The 20169-nt window shown below is 37.4% G+C and overlaps 1 protein-coding gene across 1 annotated transcript; it reads right to left on the bottom strand.

Annotated features, from left to right (window-relative positions):
- Nucleotides 1-1376: 1376 nt before the first annotated feature.
- mylkb (myosin light chain kinase b) lies at nt 1377-19497 on the bottom strand. Its single transcript, XM_081380011.1, has 17 exons — nt 18623-19497; nt 16521-16637; nt 16327-16392; nt 13709-13750; nt 13403-13530; nt 12277-12433; nt 11221-11526; nt 10683-10727; nt 10494-10584; nt 10191-10394; nt 9284-9501; nt 9078-9201; nt 7623-7775; nt 7199-7322; nt 6989-7079; nt 4981-5115; nt 1377-2716 (listed from the first exon to the last, which is right to left on the bottom strand). The coding sequence occupies exons 1-17, from the start codon at nt 19272-19274 to the stop codon at nt 2466-2468; spliced, it is 2904 nt and encodes a 967-aa protein (XP_081236137.1). The 5' UTR covers nt 19275-19497; the 3' UTR covers nt 1377-2465.
- Between the last annotated feature and the right edge of the window lie 672 nt (nt 19498-20169).

Below are 20169 nucleotides of genomic sequence, written 5' to 3'. Positions count from 1 at the left end.
GGTGGGCAAATGCATTTTTGTCTCAGTGCATGCATTGTTTTAGTTTGACAGGGTCGGCGTTAGCTTAGCTTAGCATAATGAATGGAATCCTTTGTTGCTAGCTAGCATGTCCTGAGTAAAAGTGATATAAACAATAAAAAAACACCTAATTACTTCTTGCGGCCTGCGTATTCACAACAAGTATAAATAGCGATGCAGATTAACACTAGGCGATTTCCTAGGCAGATATTGACTTATATATTAAGGACTATAGGGGGAAGCACAGGCGAAGCACTGCTACTTGGGTGTGATATCTCTGCGCCCAAGTAGCAGTGCTTCGCCTGTGCTTCCCCCTAATATAGTCCCAAGTCAATATCTGCATAGGAAATCACCTAGTGTTAATCTGCATCGCTATTTGTACTTGTTGTGAATACGCAGACCACAAGAAGTAATTAGGTGTTTTTTTTTTTATATCACTTTTACTCAGGACATGCTAGCTGGCAACAAAGGATTCCATTCATTGTGCTAAGCTAAGCTAGCGCCAACCCTGTCAAACTAAAACAATGCATGCACTGAGACAAAAATGCATTTGCCCACCAATCTAAATGTAGGAAAGAAGGTGAATAAGCCCTATTTCAAAAAACGGTGGAGTGTTCCTTTAAGGTACACTATGAAACTTTTGGCCCTCTAGCGGTTGAAAAATTAAACTGGATGCTTAACAAACCAATATCACTCTCATTTCATACACACGTCAAAGTAGCCAGAGCAACTTTTCTCTATTGATATGACGAGACATGCACGGGCCAGTGACGTATGTACGCAACGTCCTGCGAAAACCACCCTGACAGATCTCAAATATAAACACTTATTAATTGGATTAATGATGTATTAAAATTTGGTCCCACTTTATATTAAGTGGCTTTAAGTTCTATGTACTTACATCAAAAAATAAGTACAATGTACTTATTGTGTTCATGTTGTATTATAAAACACTTTTGCTGCTATTGAGGTGTGATACGGGTAAGGTTAGGGACAGGTGTGGTGGATTGGGTAGGTTTTAGGTGTAAGGGAAGGGTCAATTACATAAATTAATTACAGCTGTAATTACATGAAGGAATTTTTAAAATGTAAGTACAATGTAAAAACATGTAGGTACACAATAAGTCCATTGTATCAAATTATTAATTTCAATGTAAGTACATATTACTTAAAGCCACTTAATATAAAGTGGGACCTAAAATTTAGTCAATTTTGAACAAAAAAATGTAGCCTACATAGTGTACCTTCAAATACTTGTGCCGTGCTTTGATCAGCCTGTATAGAAATTGCAGCATTCCATGTCATTAAACCAGTATTACATAACTAATTCTGACCAACAAACAAATATGTCACAAAAGCACAGAGGGGAAACACTTTATTATGACCAGTGTTCAGATAATCACTGCCAGTTTAAACTAACACACAGGGCCACTTAGATTTGTTGATTTGTTTCAAGTTATGATACGCTACTTCTGATGTGATGGGAAATTTAAAGCATTATATGTTCAGTGAAAATAGAAAAAGGAGAGTCTTAATTCTATGATTAATTCATTCTCAGAGAATAGTGCAGACACTCAAAGGCAGCAGAAGCCTGTACAGGGTCATAAATATGTAATGAAGCTTTGTATTGCAGGTTGCAGCACAAAATTCACCTCATTGTTCTGTCATGCATGTGAATTAGCTAACAAATGCTAAATGAACTCAAAGTGGAAACAGCACAGACAGTCCTTTGTATTTGAGGAGTCTAATGCTAGTCACTTCCTTCTATCAACTACAGTTTCTAAATGATTGACTACATTAAATCATTTAGAAACCATAATTCTTATAACTATTAAATAAAACAAAGTAATATAATCATTAGAAAAAAAGTTTTAAAGTTTAAAAAAGTTAATATCTTCATACAGTAAGGTCTCCAACAGGATTTAAATGGTCTTCATATTGATATTGACACCATATAGACTAGATAAGTGTTATTTTAAAAGCACAGTTGTGTTTTTGCCACTAGATTGCACTGCAGTGCAGACTTAAAATGTGCACACAGTTGTATACTGACTCACAAAAAATGACTGACATAGATGATATCAATGTAATGTGATCAGTCTGATAAAACAAGCAGGGTTTTTTGTCCAGGTGTCCCAACATCAAAGGGTTGCTAATGGTTGTCATATCTAATTTTGCAGTCCCTTTTGGTAAAACAGTTGGGATCATTTTCTGGACAGAAAGGCACAAGCAGGAATGTCTTTGATCTCGGCAAACAGTTTTACTCAAAAGCAGTTTCGCTTTTTTCAAACTATTCTAGGCAGTAAGAAGAAACATGAAGATGGTGTAAAAAAGAAGAATTGAAATTGTATAAATGTTTAAGATATTCATAGTTTCAGGGGTATTAAGCCACTCTCCTCCTCTTTCTCACACCGTCCATCATTATACACTTCTGTTTCCATCTTTATTCAATCCTCCTCTCCTTCACCGTCTCCGTCTCCTTCCTCCTCCTGCATAAACTCCACCAACAGTTCAGCGGTGCAGGTAGCTTCTCCCAGGCTGTTGACGGCTTTGCAGGTGTACTTAGCATCGTCATCGGGGCAAACCTCTGAGATCACCAGGCTACAGTGGCCGTCCTCTTCATAGTCGATCTGGAAGTGACGCGTCTCCTTAATAGGCTGGTCATCCTTGTACCACACTATCTCGGGGTCTGGGTACCCTTTGAGTTCAGAAAATACAGTAAATCAACATCAAAATCATAAAAATGCTATCAAAGCCTTTGGCCTACCAATGGCACAGGTGGCCTTTGCAATTCGGAGGACCGTTTTAAAGAAACAGTTGAAGGCCCCATATGAGAAAAAAAGACAGACAAGCATGTCATGCAATGCAACTGCAATTACTTTATTATCTATTATTATATTCAACAATGCTATCTCATATGTGACCCTGGACCACAAAACCAGTCACATGGGTAAATTTAGCTAAATTGAGATTTATACATCACATGAAAGCTGAATAAATAAGCTTTTCATTGATCTGGAAATCTGAGGCTGCAAAAAATCTGGAATCTGAGGGTGCAAAAAAAAAAAAAAAAGGAAAAAATCTCCTTTAAAGTTGTCCATTTATGTTCGCGATTATGCTGCATTCACTTACAAAAATAAATGTTTTATATATTTACGGTAGGAAATGTACAAAATATCTTCATGGAACATGATCTTTACTTAATAGCCTAATGATTTTTGGCATAAAAGAAAAATCGATAATTTTTACCCATACAATGTATTGTTGGCTATATTGCCACAATACCGTGCGACTTGTGACTGGTTTTGTGATCCAGGGTCACATTCACTCGTAATAGTCGTCTTATAAATGCATTCTGTCTACCACTATCTACGAATTCTATCTTTTTTACCATAATGAAATGAAACTTTTTAAAAAATATTAAACTAAACCGCCAGTAGGTGGCGGCAACTCATTGTCTTAACGAGTGAGTCATTGAATCATTCATTCAAACGCGGATTCGTTCAGTAAGGAAACACTACTGTGTTGCTTCGAAACGCTCAAAGGTTCTGAGGTTGTGGATTTGTTTGGAATTATTCTCATAGTCAAAATAGAGCAAAAACAATATTCTGAGTCTAAAATGTAAGTCATCTAATATTAGCTTCTTGTTTATTGAACTGTTGTATAGACCTTATGCGCCAGAGAAACGAGGGCGCCGCCATCTTTAGAATATTGTCTTTTAACTTCCGTTTTTGCGGTCGCTCTGTATATTTCTGTGGCATTGCTGTTCAGGAGTAATTAGCTTTTGAAGTGGATTTACTTATGGGGATTGTAATGTTTAAAGCAGATGATTTAACAAATGTCAGTCAACCGGGAATATTTTAAAACGAGCCGTTCATTAATAAACACGCAGAAACGCTGTGAAAATACAGACCAGAAGTCAAAAGACAACGAGCGCAGCGCTGAAAAGGGGCGGGGCTACATAAGGTCTATAAAATCAATATAACATTTGCAAACGTACTGATATCCGGGAAAACAGCACTCTTGCTTATATGATATTGCTGAACTAGCTATATTCTTTATAAATATTAAAAACAAGAATTTATGTAGGCCTACTCAATAATGGCATGATGGCAGGGGGCAGGGCCCTTTTTCACGCACAAGAAGAGACACCTTCTTTTGCAAGGCCCGTTTTAAGTGAAACATAGCAAAGGCCGCTACTGCGTAATGGAGCATTTAAATATCAATAGATGGAGTGGTGTAAACGCTATGAATCATACCCAACTCTGATTTGTTCATTTTCTGACTGATGATGATCATATCTCCTTCCACATCTACAAGCTTTCTCATTGTTTGTTTTCTTTTGAACTTCGTCATATTAAAGGGAGAGCAGAAGGTAAAAAGAATCCTGACAATATTGATGATTAGGAAGTGGTAAGGTAGAGAAATGGATATGAATATTAAAACTTTTTAGAGACCCTAAAACAGATTAAAATAGGTTTAAAAAAATATACAAAATAGTGAATAAAAGACTTAAAAAACCCTGCTCAAACCAAATGGTTAATATTCCTTTGGAATTTAAACGCAATAGAGACCAATGATCATAACTGATAAAAAAAAGTTAGCACAAAATAAAAAAAAAAATGCTGCAGTCCTTAAAATGTTTAGACACTGGAAAGGCATTTCTTCTTTTTCGGCATTTGACCAAAACATTAAGATTTACCTTATATGGATATCTCTAAGGACCAAATCATAACGCATATTAGGACGATTTCAGAAGGATCATGTGACACTGAAGACTAGAGTTATGGCTGCTGAAAATTCAGCTTTGCCATCACAGGAATAAATTACATTTTAAAATATATAGAAAGGATTTTAGTTATTTTAAATTGTAATAATATTTGACAATATTAAGGGTGAAGGGCAAAATAATTATAACTCAGCACTAAAAACACAATTGCATTTGAGGTCAAAGGTCATTACCCTCAATCTTGCAGTCAAAGCGGGCGGCACTGCCTTCCACCACTTCCACATCCTGAATGACAGAGGAGAAGGTGGGAGCCTCTGGTGTGCGGTTTTCATCCTCCACACTCTCAAAGAATGGTGCAGGAGGCTCTTCTAAACACACAGGTTTTTATTACATTTATATGCAAACAATATTTTTTACATATATGACACTTAATATGCAATAGAGCGCAACAGTCGGGTTCCGGAAGTAAAAACTCCATTCAGTTTCTCCATAGAGAAATAGATTTTTAATGATTACCTGTAAAACTTTTAAAGACAACCTTACTGTGAGTTATGAGGCTGTGAATCGATGGTATTTGCTTCTGTTAAAGATGTCAGCCCACATTATTTCAGCTTAGTTTTATAATACTGTGTTTAGCAGCAGAATTTGTGGTGAAAAACTACATTACTCATGATGGTGTAAAGAAAATTCCACCAAATAGACAGTTGAAACATCTGTATAATGACATATATATATAGATATATATTAGGGCTGCACGATTTGGGGAAAATGTCATATTGCGATAATTGAGGTCAATATTGCGATTACGATTGCGATATGCGATATAATAAACAAATGCTTTCATGAGTCAACTTGCTTGGTTTTCAAGGAAAATAAATGCACACACAGATTAGTGATAATCAGCCTAAAGAAAAAAGTTCTTTAGTCAAGAGCAGTGAGTGTTTTTCTCTGTTCCCTTTGTTCTTTGATTAACTTTAGCGACAGATTATTATTTTTTTTTTGCATTTTAACAAGAACAAAACATAATTTACATACAAGAGTACATATAACCATACATGTCAGGGGTAAAGAAAAATACTAATAATAAAAAAAATTGAAAAAAAGAAAGAAAAAAAGAATAACTTTAGCGACAGATGTAATTAGTGGCTACTGTGTACTGTCCCTTTAAGACCAGCCGCTGTCAGAGACGCGGATCTCACACGCGCCTCATTCTTTCACGAGTCATCACAACTCTTCGTGTTCATCATAAGACTACTCTTATGTTATGAAGACACTCGACAAAAAGACATTTTGGCATAATTGTGTGTGTTATTGTTCGTTCAAGCTCGAAAGAGAACTGTATTCTGTCATGCTGTTTTGTGCGCACGCACGATATTAGCGCGAGTCTGTCTGTCACAGTCAGGGCGTTCATTTTGGCATACATGTGTGTTGTTCGTTCTCGAAAGAGTGTGTGTGTGTGTGTGTGTGTCAGGAGGACATTCACATTTAGTGTGTGTGTGTGTGTGTGTGTGTGTGTGTGTGTGTCAGGAGGACATTCACAGGCGGCTCATTCTTTTATGTCTTATCGCGCATGAATGGTTTAAAAGCATTTGCATTAATAAGTGCTAATTAACAGCGCTAATTTGTTTATTTAATATAAAATCGCAGCATTTTGCGTCATATAATCGCGTAGGCTTGACATCGCGATTGCGATTGCGATACGATTAATCGTGCAGCACTAATATATATAAATCAGTGATTGAAACAAGCAAAATGTGCTGAAAGATCTTATTAGCTCCGCCCACTCCCATGAAGCACCCATGCAATCAAGTCAGTCTCCCTATGCTCTCAAAATATAAAATATTTGAATATATATACATATTTTATATATAATCAACATTTTTAAATGAGTAGTTTTATATTACTCCATTGTTTTTAATTTGATTATGCTGTTTGCAGTGCTTGACATGGGATTGTAGTTCTTTCTATCACTAAAGACTTTCAGTATACAGTTATACCTTAGTTTTTAATCTGATTTTCAAATACTTTTTTGCTTCAAATCAAAGTTTAAAATGTTATGATTCACCTTGTGGCTGGTTGGCTTGGTGCATGGCTTATAACAAAGACTGTTTTGAAATCCCTATGGGAGAAATGAATGGAAAAAATACTTCCTGAACAAGCGCTGCTGAAAAAGTGGGCGGTCACTATTGCACTCAAGCCTATATGCTGCAACAATGTGAAAATTGGTTGCTGAGCCAATACCGTCAGTCGGAGAGCTTTTCTTTGGTCCGATGCCTCCTAACATTCCCATAGAGCTGAACCTAGAGATAGCTCGCACTGCATTCCCTGTTTTCTGCACAGACACACACAAACATAAAATCAAAACTCTGACACTTCCACCAAGCAAACAGTTTCCTTTGAATCTCATTCTTTGTTCAACGAATAAATCAAAATACAATGCAGTGCTCTCACCTGCCAGCGGCGTCTCAGGATGTACTTCTTCATCCTCTCTTTGGACAGCTGTTTAGCCTCCATATTTCTGGTGTCCTGTTTGAGCCAGGAGTGCTCAAAACACTGAGCGCAGGTCAGCCTGGCCCTACAGTGTGGCATTTAACAGGTCTCAGAACTCAGATCAAATGCTCTTCTCAACATTCAGCGTGTACTAATAAATTTGAGTGATAATTAACTTTGACAATTACACCAATCATTTACAACAATGTAGATTTTACTGGGTCCATGCCAAGAGCTCAAGATGTGTCATTCAAGGAATGCGCTTCCTGTGCATCTACAGTGTGAGAGTGCTCTAAAAAGGCATTTGATTAACTTGGAACAATGTTGGTATTTCGATAAAAGTGATCTTTCTTCAGCAGTGTCTTCTGTTAAGCTTTCATCTTACCTCATGTCCTTTTTTAGGAGACTGCTGATGAAGTCTTTGGCCTGATCTGAAATCTCATCAAATGCCTCATCCTCAAAATCCCAGGTGGCTGAGGTGACATTGGCAAGGGTTTCATTGTCATTATCTCCCATGAATGGTGAGAGACCACTGACACTGAGGGTAAACAAGAGGAAGGGTATATCAGGCAATAATCTTTGATTCTGTTACAGCATTTTCAACCAAAATGTGATATAAGGTACAAGAGGACTAAAAGCATTTTCTGAAAGATCATGTGACACTGAATGATGAAGAAATGTCACCTTTGCCATCACAGGAAGAATTTACATTTTTAAATAACTTAAAATAGAAAACAGTTCTTTTAAATCGTAATAATATTTTACTGTATTTTTGATCAGATAAATGCAGCTTTGGTGAGCATATGAGACTTATTTTAAAAACATAAAAAAAAATCTGACCAAGGCCAAATTGTTGAATGGTATATTCCTTTTTATGATTATGGTGTAACATATTCAATGAAGAGTGTATTTTGTAAAAAGAAATGCATATAGTTTAGAGCCAATAATATAATGATATAGTTTATAAGCAATATTTATAGATATAGAGGCAATATTTCATAGGTGGGGACTTCTTTTCACTTTTTCAACTGAATTGAAAAATGATTTAATCACCTTCAATAAAAATGAAAATCGTAGTCCATACTATTTTCTTAAAAATATTTGATAGGTTCAGGCATTGTCATTTACAACATTTAAAAAAATATATTACATTTTTAATCAAATTACTTTAAATGAGCTACGCAATGCCTTTATGAATCAGGACAATTATTGTAGCAAAAAATAGGTGTTTACAAAAGTATTGAGGTAGTTTTTTTTAAAAGCACCCTGCCAAATCTCGCGAGAATCACGACTTGCTTTACAGCACGATGTCACTTACATCAACAACATATGAAGCAGCCTCTATGGAAGACGCTAGCACGCATTTCAGACGTGAATCATGGCAGAGTCGACGAAGAAAACGAAGAAAGTGCGGTTGGAAGAGTGCAGAGACGGCTCTGTGTGAGTGGTATTTACAACAGAAACGTTAAATACAAGTACTCCACAGCGACTCTAGGGGTCGCTGTTTGAGAAAAACGGAAACTGCATAGTGTGCCTTTAATTATTGCAATTTAGTGTTTTGGAATTTATTTATTTTTATCAAAAACTGCCTTTTACGACCGGGGCCATTAGCCCAGATAAAAGTAACTGACACAAGTCAGTTTAAATATTTATACTCTAGCTCCAAAGTATTAAAATTGTGTTTATATGATCAATTGAAAAAGCAAACTTGGAAAGCGAGTTGTCCAAAAACGTATAATGGCCTTAAAAGGAAATGTTTCCAGTCTTCAGCATTGATTACTCTGTCTTTACGTGCCACGGTTGTTAGCGGCGGTTGGATGAGCTGAGATTTGTCACTCACAGAATGTAACAGATGACGCCAATACTCCACATGTCTGTTGGGTAGCTGATAGCCTCATAGTTGATCACCTCAGGAGCTACAAACTCAGGAGTTCCAAACAGTACCTTCAGAGAGCCAGAATCCTCTGAAAACAACAACAAAATCTCAACTCTGTCAAACAAAAACAGACTCTGTGCTTGTATCTGCAGTTGTTTACACTTGTTTACCTAGCCTTCGAGCGAGTCCAAAGTCAATAAGTTTGATCTTGCTTCCCGTCTTGTTGATGCACATGATGTTCTCAGGTTTGAGATCCAGGTGGACAATGCCCTGCTTGTGGATAAACTGCACTCCATCAATGATCTGCAGCATGTACTTGATCACCTCTCGCTCAGTCAGCTCGAAATCCTCATCGACGATTCGCTCAAACAACTCGCCTCCAGAGATCCTGCAGCCAATGGGGGACCACAATGACAACATCGTTTAGTGACGCTATAACCAATCACTGTCGGACTGCAGACTCACTGCATTAGAACTGTTTATGCACATTCCATTTAACAACCATATGAACAGTGTCTTAGCCTGCGGTGCTAAATAGTTCTCTTACAGGGAGATTTAAATCTGGCCTATTTTCCATCATGGCTGCCAAGCTAAGAAAGAGAGCATCCATGCTTTCTCCTCCCCACCTCGCTGTTTCTCCATCTCACTATATAAGGACATATGACACACACTTCTTCAATCACGGGGTGCTGGATTTTACATTCCACCTTCTCCATAAAAAGCTTAACTGGTGGAATGAAAAAAACAACTACCAAACATCACAGCTTGTTCAAAGACACCAGGGAACACATTCACACCAGATTCACCAAAGCGACCTAATGTAATCATCGGCCCCAACATGGAACATGTTTTTATTTAGTCAGCCTGTGTTATGATACCCTGCTGAAAAATCCAGCATAAACCAGCTTGAATTCCATGTTGGTCCAGGCTGGTTTATGCTTGTTAGAAGTGGTAAAGTGCTGCTATGACTGGTGGACCAGGTATAGTCATGCTGTTCTCAAGCAAAACTGAGCTGGTGTAGCTGGTCCACCAGCAGGGTAGCCTACTTGGATGGCAAACAATAGTTTAGGGACTCACATCTCCAAGACCATGACCAAGTCAGACTTTCCCTCAAAGGCGTCCACACACTGCACCAGTTTGGGGTGGTGGAGGCTGTTCATGACACCAATCTCCTGCCTCACGTTCTCCTTGTCCTTTTGTGAGAATGCCTTGATGAACTTCCCTGCCCATACCTTCTTGGTGGACTTCTCCACTAATTTGAAGACTTGACCAAATTTACCCCTTGTAGAGACAACATAAATACCATGAGAATTGGAAAAGGGAGAAAAGAGAAGAAAACTCTGGTAAATCTAAAATAGATATAACAGATGCATCTCTTACGTTCCTAAGCGGTCCTCTATATCATAGAAGTCCTTAACGCTACTGTCTTTCTTAATGACCACATCTCTGTATTCTGGTTCTTTCTCCTCATCTGTGAAATGAACAGGATATGTATCAGATTGACCATGTGGGAGTCATGTGAGTAAACTTTGGATTCGGAAGGGGTGGATAATTGCTTGAACTTCATACCATCATCAGACACAGTGGCTCCAACTTCCCCCTCTTCCTTTTTCTCTGGAGAAGAATAGGAATGTTTTAAATCTTTATAGTGTTTTAAGTAGTGCATCAGATCATCACATTTATACTTTGGGGTTCAATAGTCTGAGACCAAATTGAATATCGTTTTTTCAATCTAAACCTGGACAAAAATCAAACATTTAGACTTTGAAAAAATGTAAACAATAATATCTTACATCTATATAATTGAAATAGACCTAATATAAATGAATTCGCTTCAATTGACATACACAAGGAACATGTGGAGTTCATGCTCATGCTATTGCCATTAAAGCAAGAGAAATTTTGAAATTCATGTACATTTCTCAACTCTTCATTGAAATTGTTATGATGATAATATGATTTGTCATGAAAACGTTTGTATTAAAAAGAAAAGATTGCAAAATAAAGGCATTTTCTCTAGTGGCTTCAAATTTTTGGAGCCCACTGATTCTTTCTCGATCAATAGAAACAGAACGTATCTCACGATTAAGCAGATACTCATTCTCACCTGTTATCTCCTCCACTCCCACTTTAATGGGCTCAGATTCTGCACTGGGCTCTCCAACTCCATACACATTAACAGCTCGAACACGGAACTTATACTGACGATCGCCGAGAAGGTTCTGGACATGGTATGAGGTGCTATTACAAGAGGTCAGGTCATTCCATGTGTTGTCCATGGAGTTCCAGATCTCCAGGTTGTATGACTGGACGATGCTGCCCCCATCGTAAGTGGGGCCGTACCAGGAGAGGGTGAGTGAAGACACGCGGATGTCGGAAGCAGCAGGGATGCCGGCTGGGGGATCTGGCTTATCTGGGACACAGATTTACATTGGAGAGGTCAGCAATAGTAAGAAAGCTTTGCATACAATTATAGGGACTATAATTACTACTAGTACTACTACACATCTTCAACAATATTATTGATCTGCCTGCATTGATCCCATTGTATGAGAACTGAACTGAGCTGGACGATGACATCTGTTTTCACCAGAGCTGCTATAGATAAATGAACTTACTTAAGCTGGACTATGGCAATATTTTCTTCTAGAGTTGCTGTACAGCCAAAACAAACTTTGTTGCATTAGTTTCCTGTTATCTCTGTAAAGCTGCTTTGAAACAATCTGTACTGTAAAAAGCTATATATAAATAAAGGTTACTTGACTTGACTTGTCCAGTAAATGTGTTTTATGTCAATATGTTCGACCAAAATGCTAATGAACTGCTGATATTGATTGGAGACAGCCACAAATGAATATTTTTAGATTTTTTCAGAGGGATTCTATAAATAAGTAAGTGACTGAACCTGAAATAACACACACACACCCTTACACTAACCCTACCCCTAAACCTACCCATCACAAAAAAAAAAAAAAAAAAAAGCAGCATTTTTACATTTTCAAAAAACATCCCCTAGTATGATTTATAAGCTGTTTTCCTCAGGACAAAACGTACACACACGTACACACACACACACACCCACACACATAGTGATGTGATAGTCAATCATAATCCCACAGTTCTCTCATTATGTGTTGCTTCCTGTTTTTGTTTACTCCCATACCTACGATGGTGAGATTGAGTGAGGCCTGCTTGGTGCCGAATTTATTCTGCAGTTCTAGAGTGTAGCAGCCACAGTGATCCTGGTCGCTCGCTGTGATTGTCAGCTGACTGCTGTTCTCTCTGGTCTCTATGGAAATGCCCCCACTTCCTGGCTGGATCTAAACAAGAGAAGAGCAGATCATGTATCCTAGTATGTATTATAGGCCTTCATTTTCAAATTAATTTGACCGCATTTTATATTAAAATTGGTGTTCGCTGCTTAGATTCTTTTACCACTTTTATATCAAACTGATGCACCATTTCAAGCCATCAATGCAAAAATGCAACTAAATTAAAAGCCATGAAATGTATTTACTTAAAAATAAACAATTCAATATATACTTTTGATATATTACTATTAATAAAATGAATAAAGTAGATATTTACAACTAACCCCTGGTTTCACAGACAAGGCTTAAACTAGTCCCAGACTAAAATGCATGGGTGAGTTGTTTAAAGTGAAAGCAACTTGCACTGATATATCTTACATTTTGTCAGTCACTGCTATTCTTTTGTCTTAAGATGCACACCAGCATTTTTTTTATATATATTTCTAAAGCATGTTTATAAAAGCTACTTAAATGCCCTAATTTAACTAAAGCCTAATCCTGGCTTAATCTTAGTCCTGTCTGCGAAACCAGGTCTAAATGTAATATTTTTTAAAGTTTATTTGAATATCAATTAATCAAACTACAGTACTTTGTGTCACTACTTTACATCAATTCAGTTAACAATGACTAAACCAATACCGATCCCCATAAGAAAAATGCTATCGGGATTTGTATCGGTTGATAAAGATGTTAAGAAATCAGTGATTGATTTTGGCTTTAAAAATCCTGATCAGAGCATTGTGTTGTGCTCCAAAATGTTTTTTTTTATTTATTTTTTTTATGGGTATTTACAATTTGTGCTGTCATTTTTAACTAAAATAGATGCTCATGTGGGAAATTTATTTATTTTCGTTTTTCAGGGTTTGGGCCGGGGTGCCGTCCAAAAATCACAATAATATGGGGACATTGTTTCAAAATGTTAGGGAACCACGCATCTGTCATGTTACAAACTCTCTGTCCTTCTCCAACTCTTCCTACCGGCTTTTTAAATTTGAGCCAGGTGCAAGTTATTGGTGCCGACCCTCCAAAGTTGCCCAACAGCTCCACCTTTTCTCCTGCCCTGATCTTCCGATCTCCAGAGAACTGCAGAAACTGAGGCGGAGAACCTGCATGGCATCATAGGCGAACACAAATTCACTTTCAACACTCACATGGTAAATTGTTACTCTGTATTTTCTCTCTCTGCCTGTCTACTGTCAGCATTTTGCAAGACAATATACATGGCCTTTAAATATTCCTCAGATTAGGATGCTTATGTAAGTTTTAGTGGGAATATATTCTTACCCTGTTTGGCCGGAGCTGGTTTCTTCTTTATTCTGGCTTCATCTGCAGAAGATATAGAGCATGTATTGATGTAAGATAGATAAACAGTATATACTGTATATATTTAGTGAGACATATTTACATAATTATTGAAACAAACATTTGATAGTGAAAAATCTGTAACCGTTTACTCATCCTCATGCCGGTCCAAACCTGTATGACTGTTCTGAAGAATGTCGATATAACCAAACAGTTTTGGTTACCATTGCCTTCCATTGTATGGATTAAAAAAATGCAGAGACATCTCTCCTAATATCTTCTTTTTTGGTTCCACAGAAGAAAGAAAGTCATACAGTTTTGGAACGACGTGAGGGTGAATAAATGATGACAGAATTTTCTTTTTCGGGCGAACTGTCCATTTAAGGGGAGGTAACTAACATACTAACTACAAGCATAAATAAGGATTTGTTAAGTAACAACCTTTTGACAGAAGGGTCTGAACATGACCAACCAAAAGGAAAACAAATTTCTGTGGAGTCTGTATTGCTTTTGTTATTGGTCTAATACAAATATTAGCATATTTTGAAAATAAAAATAAAAAAATGGGTGAAGTCACAATACATCATATTTGTTTTATGTAATACCACAAAGTTTGATTGCAGGAAAATGTAATTTTCTATTGCTCCCCTTAAAATGGATAAATGACTTACTCTCCATTCAGTAGCATAAAACAATCCACTAATCAATCATGTTGACATTACTGATATATTGCACCGTGTAAAAGGAAATGACTAGCCAATATTCATCTGTGTGCGCATCTGAGAATTGACAGGAGTTCTAAGGAAACTGCCACTCCTGATCAGCATCCAGGGAAAGAGTGTCTGTGTGGACACTGTCTTGCTGGAATTCCCCTTATATGGGCATGCTAAATATAGGGTCTCCAAGACCCAGGAAGCAGTGTCTCTCTCTCTCTCTCCACTATTTATTTAAGGTTTGATCGCCGTCAAGAAACAATGCAACATGTAAACCCCACTAATACTCCAGCACAGTCCAAACAGAGAGAGAGAGAGGGAGAGGGGGAGTAAGGAAGACAGAGAGGACAGTCAGATCTTTATGTGTTTCAGCTCACAAAAGTCTACCATTTTAGGCCTTCTCTTCTGTCTCCTATCTTTCATTACCTCTCTTATGCTTGGACACACCTGAGTTTTTTCCACAAGCACTGAAAATGTACTCTCAGCTGCCTGTCCTGGTAATTGCCTGTTACATGCTTTTTGTTCCCTAAATTGTATATCACTTTGACATTGTTTGTTAAGAACATAACTGTACTTATGTCTTAAAGGCTGCTATGCTTATGAAATACTAGAAGAACAAATGCAGCACTAAAACAGGTTGCCTAATGTTCCAAAACACTATCGGCTGAGTTTATTTTTTACTCCTCCATAATCACATGGATTAAAACGCAGGATCTAGTGTGACAGTTGTGTTGAAAACTACAGTACAGGCAAACTGAGTACCACAGATTCAATCTGCCATCAGATACGAAAATCCTCCATGGATAGAGTGTGCGTGATAACCATTGTCCTGGGGTCATCTTATCAAATTACAAATATTTTTGAAAGGGAAATCTGGACTAAGGTTCATTTCACACAGCTCGGGTTTTCCGAGAATACGGTTGAGGAAATGGACTTTAATGGTGAATTATTGTGGTTTCTGGAAGGTTACTGAAATATTCACTACATATGGTCATCCTCAAGAGGGTCAAAACAAACACAAGGCCTATTTATAGTATGCCAAGACCGGATAATTGTTATTAATGTTTGTTGCAAACAAAATTTTGAAAAAAAGAAAAAGAAAAAAATTCCTATGCAACTATTCAAACCATGCATGAATATTCGTCCGCAACAGCAGATATATATATTTTTTTCTATTGATGATTATGTACAGCGGTGTATTTCTTTACAGGGATAGTTCACCCCAAAATGATAATGTTTAATAACCCAAACCTGCATGACGTTATTTCCTCTGTGGAACATGAAAGAAGATATTTTGAAGAATGTTTGTAGGCAAACAGTTTCAGTTCCCTCTGACCTCCATTAAATGGACAAAAAAAAAATAATACAATGGAAGTCAATGGGAACCAAAACAGACTTTCGTCAAAATATCTTATGTTCTGCAAAAGAAAGAAATGCATTCAGGTTTGGAACAAGATGCGGTAAATGATGAATTTTCACCCCTCCCCCCTAAATGAAAAGTTCACCCAAATTTGAAAATGTTATCATTGTTTACTCGCCCTCATACTGAAATATGTATAACTTTCTTCAGTGGAACACAAGAGGATATATTGATAACTGAATGTCCAAGCTGCTCCTTTTCATACACTGATGTGATTGGTGACCATGAATACCTAGAAGTATGTCAATGTATAATGTTTGGAGCTTGACAATTGCTTTTCCCCATCCACTTTAATCATATGGAAGAGGGTAGCGTGAACATTCTTCAAAACGTCTGTTTTTATGTTCCACAAATGGAACACATTTTTTGAAATGATGTAACTGATGAGCAACTTTTCATTTTTGGATGACCTATCCCTTTAAATAACTAACAGATCAAGTAAACATGCCACAGGTGTCCTTACTCACTTTCTGTTGTGGGAGTTGCAGAAGGGCTCTTCCTGTTCTTCTTATCTGCTGAAGGGTCTGAAGGATCTAGAAGAATGCAACACAACAAATTAATCCTATCAGTTTTGGGAGGAATTTGTTATTGTTACACCCTCACTCAGTACTATGTTTCCAATGACATGGATAAAGAGAAGTCTAGGAGACAGGACACTTACCATCCACAGTGACCATACAGGAACACTCTGCTTTACCACGTGCATTCTCTGCTCTGCATGTGTATCGTCCTTCATCCTCTGGTAGAGCCTTGTCAATTGTAAGTGAACACTTTTCACCTGATGTAAAAACAAGAGGTAGAATTGAATGACAAGTGTGTTTCGTCCTTGTAAATACATAGCTGTTTACAACTAAATAGTTTTATGACTGAAGTTTTGTCTTCAAGTCAAATTTCTGCTTTTGAATTTAGCTCGGCTGTTTTCTAATTTATTCAAAAACTTCCAATTCATAAGTTGTTCTCCATAAACAAATATGATTCCACTAGCACAAATGATTCATATGAATACTTCATCACAAATGTCTGATACAAATTTTAGAAGATCAGGGGCTGTCTTCTTAACTGACATTTTCTAACTTAAAGGGATAGTTTATACCCAAATATAAAAATACTGTCATCATTTACTCACTGTCAAGTTGTTTCAAAGCTATGTGAATTTCTTTCTTCTGCTGAACACAAAAGAAGATATTTTGAAGAATGTCAGTAACCAATCAGTGGATGGACCCCATTGACTCCCATAGTATGGGGGAAAAATACTATGGAAGTCAACGGGGTCCCATCAACTGTTTGGTTACCGACATTCTTCAAAATATTTTCTTAGCAGCAGCATTTTTGGGTGAACTATCCCTAAAAATAAAGTTAATAATATTTTAGGTAACACTTTATTTCGATGGTCCATTATAGACATTAACTATAAGTAACTCATGCCAACTATCTATAATTAGAGTATTAGTAGACTGTCTGCTAACTCTTTATTGTGATGGTTCCCCAACAGACATTCTACGGACTATAAAAGTCCGTATAAGTCCCTAACTCTAACCTAAGTGTCTACTAATATTCTAATGAGAGTTAGTTGACATGTACAGCAGTTGCAAAGTTACTTATAGTTATTAAAGTGTCTAAAGTGGACCATCAAAATAAAATGTAACCATATTTGGTATTCCCAAAGACATCTCTTAATAAAGTTCTTACCTTTTTTCTTAAGACTGTTTGACAAAACTTTAGAAGAATTTGAATTCTGGAAAATATTGTTCTTAAAAACCATTGTAAATAACCTCTTAAAGCTATGATAACCTCCAACTTATCTTAAAGTGCCAAAGGTAAGATGTTCAATGAATTTGTTGGATTGTAATTGTCAAATATAAGGCTTGTAATTTTCTTCTTAAGAAAGCAAGAAGTTCTTAAGAAAATATTTGAAAAATTCTTAAGTATTTCTCAAGAATTGCATTAAGGAACTTTCTTAAAAAAAGTGCTTACAGCCCCTGCTTTATAAACAAATTCCACCAGAACAACAGAGAGCTTAAAGTACTGGATAATGCATTAGTGTAGGGGACACCCATCACACCCCTGTTTGATTTAGACCCGGAGGGGATCCTCTATTGCTATTTCAGAACTTTCTAATTGTGACCAGATGATCATTCTGTCTCATGTCAGTGAAATGGGATAGAGAGACCTTAAACCCTCAGATCGAATAACCTAATGTGAATGAGCTCAAAGAGCCAAGATAACACTCACTGTGTGCTCCAGTTGGCCATGAATCAACCTCAGCTTTAAGATCAAGCCTCTCAGTATGTGATTTACAACACAGCTCAGAACACTAAAGTAGGGAATTTAGGAAGAGAGGGTTTAAGCTTCTTCACATCAATAAATACACTCTTGTATAAAACATCAATAAAACATTGATGGTTCCATGAAAAACCTTTAACATCCACGGAACTTTTCCATTGCAGAAAAGGTTCTTTATATTGGAAAAAAGGGTTCTTTAGATTGTTCAAATGTTCTTTAGACAAAAGGATTATTTTAAGAACTGTTCAATGAAAGGTTCTTTGGGGAACCCAAAATAGTTCTTCTATGGCATCTCTGTGAAATCCCCCTTTTGGAATCTGTGTTTTTAAAAGTGTAACTCTATACAGACCCAAGGTTACCGCATTACATTGGACTATGAATCAAGACATATAGAACTGTTCAGAAAATACAAGATCTATAGTGTTTTTGTAAAAGTGTTTTTGTAAAATTGTAATTTTAAAATTGTGGTCACTTTTATACCTTCCTTTGATAAGATAATGAACTTGGATGGCTTCACCATTTTCCCATCAAGTATCCAGGTTATGACAGCTTGGGGGTCAGAGGTCACCTGACACTCTAATCTCAGCTTCTCTCCATCCACCACAGTGATGTCACCGAGAGTCTGTGTGAAAACAGGCGTCTTTCCGGCATCCTTCTCTCCTCCGTTCACAACTTTTGCCTTTTTATCGTTTGTCTCTTTTATTTGTCCATCATTTGTCTTGTTCTTGGGACTGGCTTTCTCCTTGTTTTCAGTTGTCCCTACATCATTGCTGCTTTTTTTTTTCTCTGCTGTTGCGTTTTCCTTTACATTAACCTTTTTATCCGTTTCACCACCGTTTACGCCATTGACACCACTTTGCTTTTCCTTCTGGGGTGTCTTGAGTGTTGGTTTTGATGAATTCTGTTCATTTTCCTCAGTCTTCTCTGGTTCTGGTGCTTGCTCTTTGTTCAGGGCAGACCTGAAGCCTGAAGGTGCGCTGCTTGGGGGTGGTGTGGCAGCAGGTGCTTTGGATGAACCATCTTTCTTGTTGAGCAATGATCTGAAGTCAACCTTTGTTGGGGTACTTGTCTTGATCTCAGACCCCGGCTTAGGCCCCGACCGGGGCTTTAGAGCTGCCCTAAAGTCTGTCATCTGTCTTCCTCTGCTAACCTCTAGAAAATAAAACTAATTTAAGAGAGTTCCTTTCGTCAATCCCTCTCTGCTCCTTTGGTAGGAGTTCCTTGCGGTTCCACAAGCTGTAAATGGATATGGGTATCCAGTGGAATAAACGTTCCTTCAGGATCCCACTGTGGAGGTCCTGCTCTGTCTGTGGCTTCCAGTCACTGTGCAACTCTCTGTTCTCCCCACTCAAACCACTCTTGGGACAACCCCTCTGGACCAGAATGAAAGAGGGAGGAGAGAACAGAGAGTAGAGAAAGGACAGAGGGAAGGAAAGAGATATGTGAGTGTGGGGAGTGTAATGGGATTGTTTAAGAGCTTAGACTCCATTCTATAATAGGTTAATTGGAGACAGGAACACATTTCATATCTGTGTGGCATCAAAGGGGGAAACGCCATTGCCTTATTAGGGAAACACTTCCAGTGCATGGGCACCAACACAGCAGAACAGAGCTAGGAGGTAAACAGATGGCAAGATAGCATCCGAAACTGATTCATTAAGGACAAAAACACATACAAATCTTCAGTCTATCATCATTGCCTGATTTGGAATTACATTCATTAAACAGAAAAAAACTTGTCCTTGTTGAAAGCTTAATAACGAGAAAAGGAAAAGAATCTTAGGCTCATCCATGTTTTAGACACTGTAACTTTGGTGCTTGGACAGAAACCATGAAAGAAGTATTCTGATTATTACGTGGGTGTTTCTTTGGATGTGCCTAACTTTATGACCTCTCTATAAATGAAGGCCCTCATTGGGCCATTCTGAAGATGCATTTCACCAATCAGAGTTGAGTTGCATGTCTCCAACAGTTTATATTAAAATGTTACATGGGCAGCCTTATATGGATATGAAACTCACTGTTAC

Source organism: Scardinius erythrophthalmus, assembly GCF_964197995.2.
Source record: "Scardinius erythrophthalmus genome assembly, chromosome: 12".
NCBI lineage: Eukaryota > Metazoa > Chordata > Actinopteri > Cypriniformes > Leuciscidae > Scardinius > Scardinius erythrophthalmus.
This window is presented reverse-complemented; position numbering and strand designations above follow the sequence as displayed.

What these genes read in the sequence shown, in the direction of transcription:
- mylkb (XM_081380011.1), bottom strand. Translation starts at nt 19,274, where the DNA reads ATGACAGACTTTAGGGCAGCTCTAAAGCCCCGGTCGGGGCCTAAGCCG. An exon ending in TGCAACTCCCACAACAGAAA is followed by an intron (nt 13,751 to 16,326) that starts GTGAGTAAGGAC and finishes TATCTTCTGCAG; the next exon opens with ATGAAGCCAGAATAAAGAAG. An exon ending in TGGACTCGCTCGAAGGCTAG is followed by an intron (nt 9,202 to 9,283) that starts GTAAACAAGTGT and finishes TGTTGTTTTCAG; the next exon opens with AGGATTCTGGCTCTCTGAAG.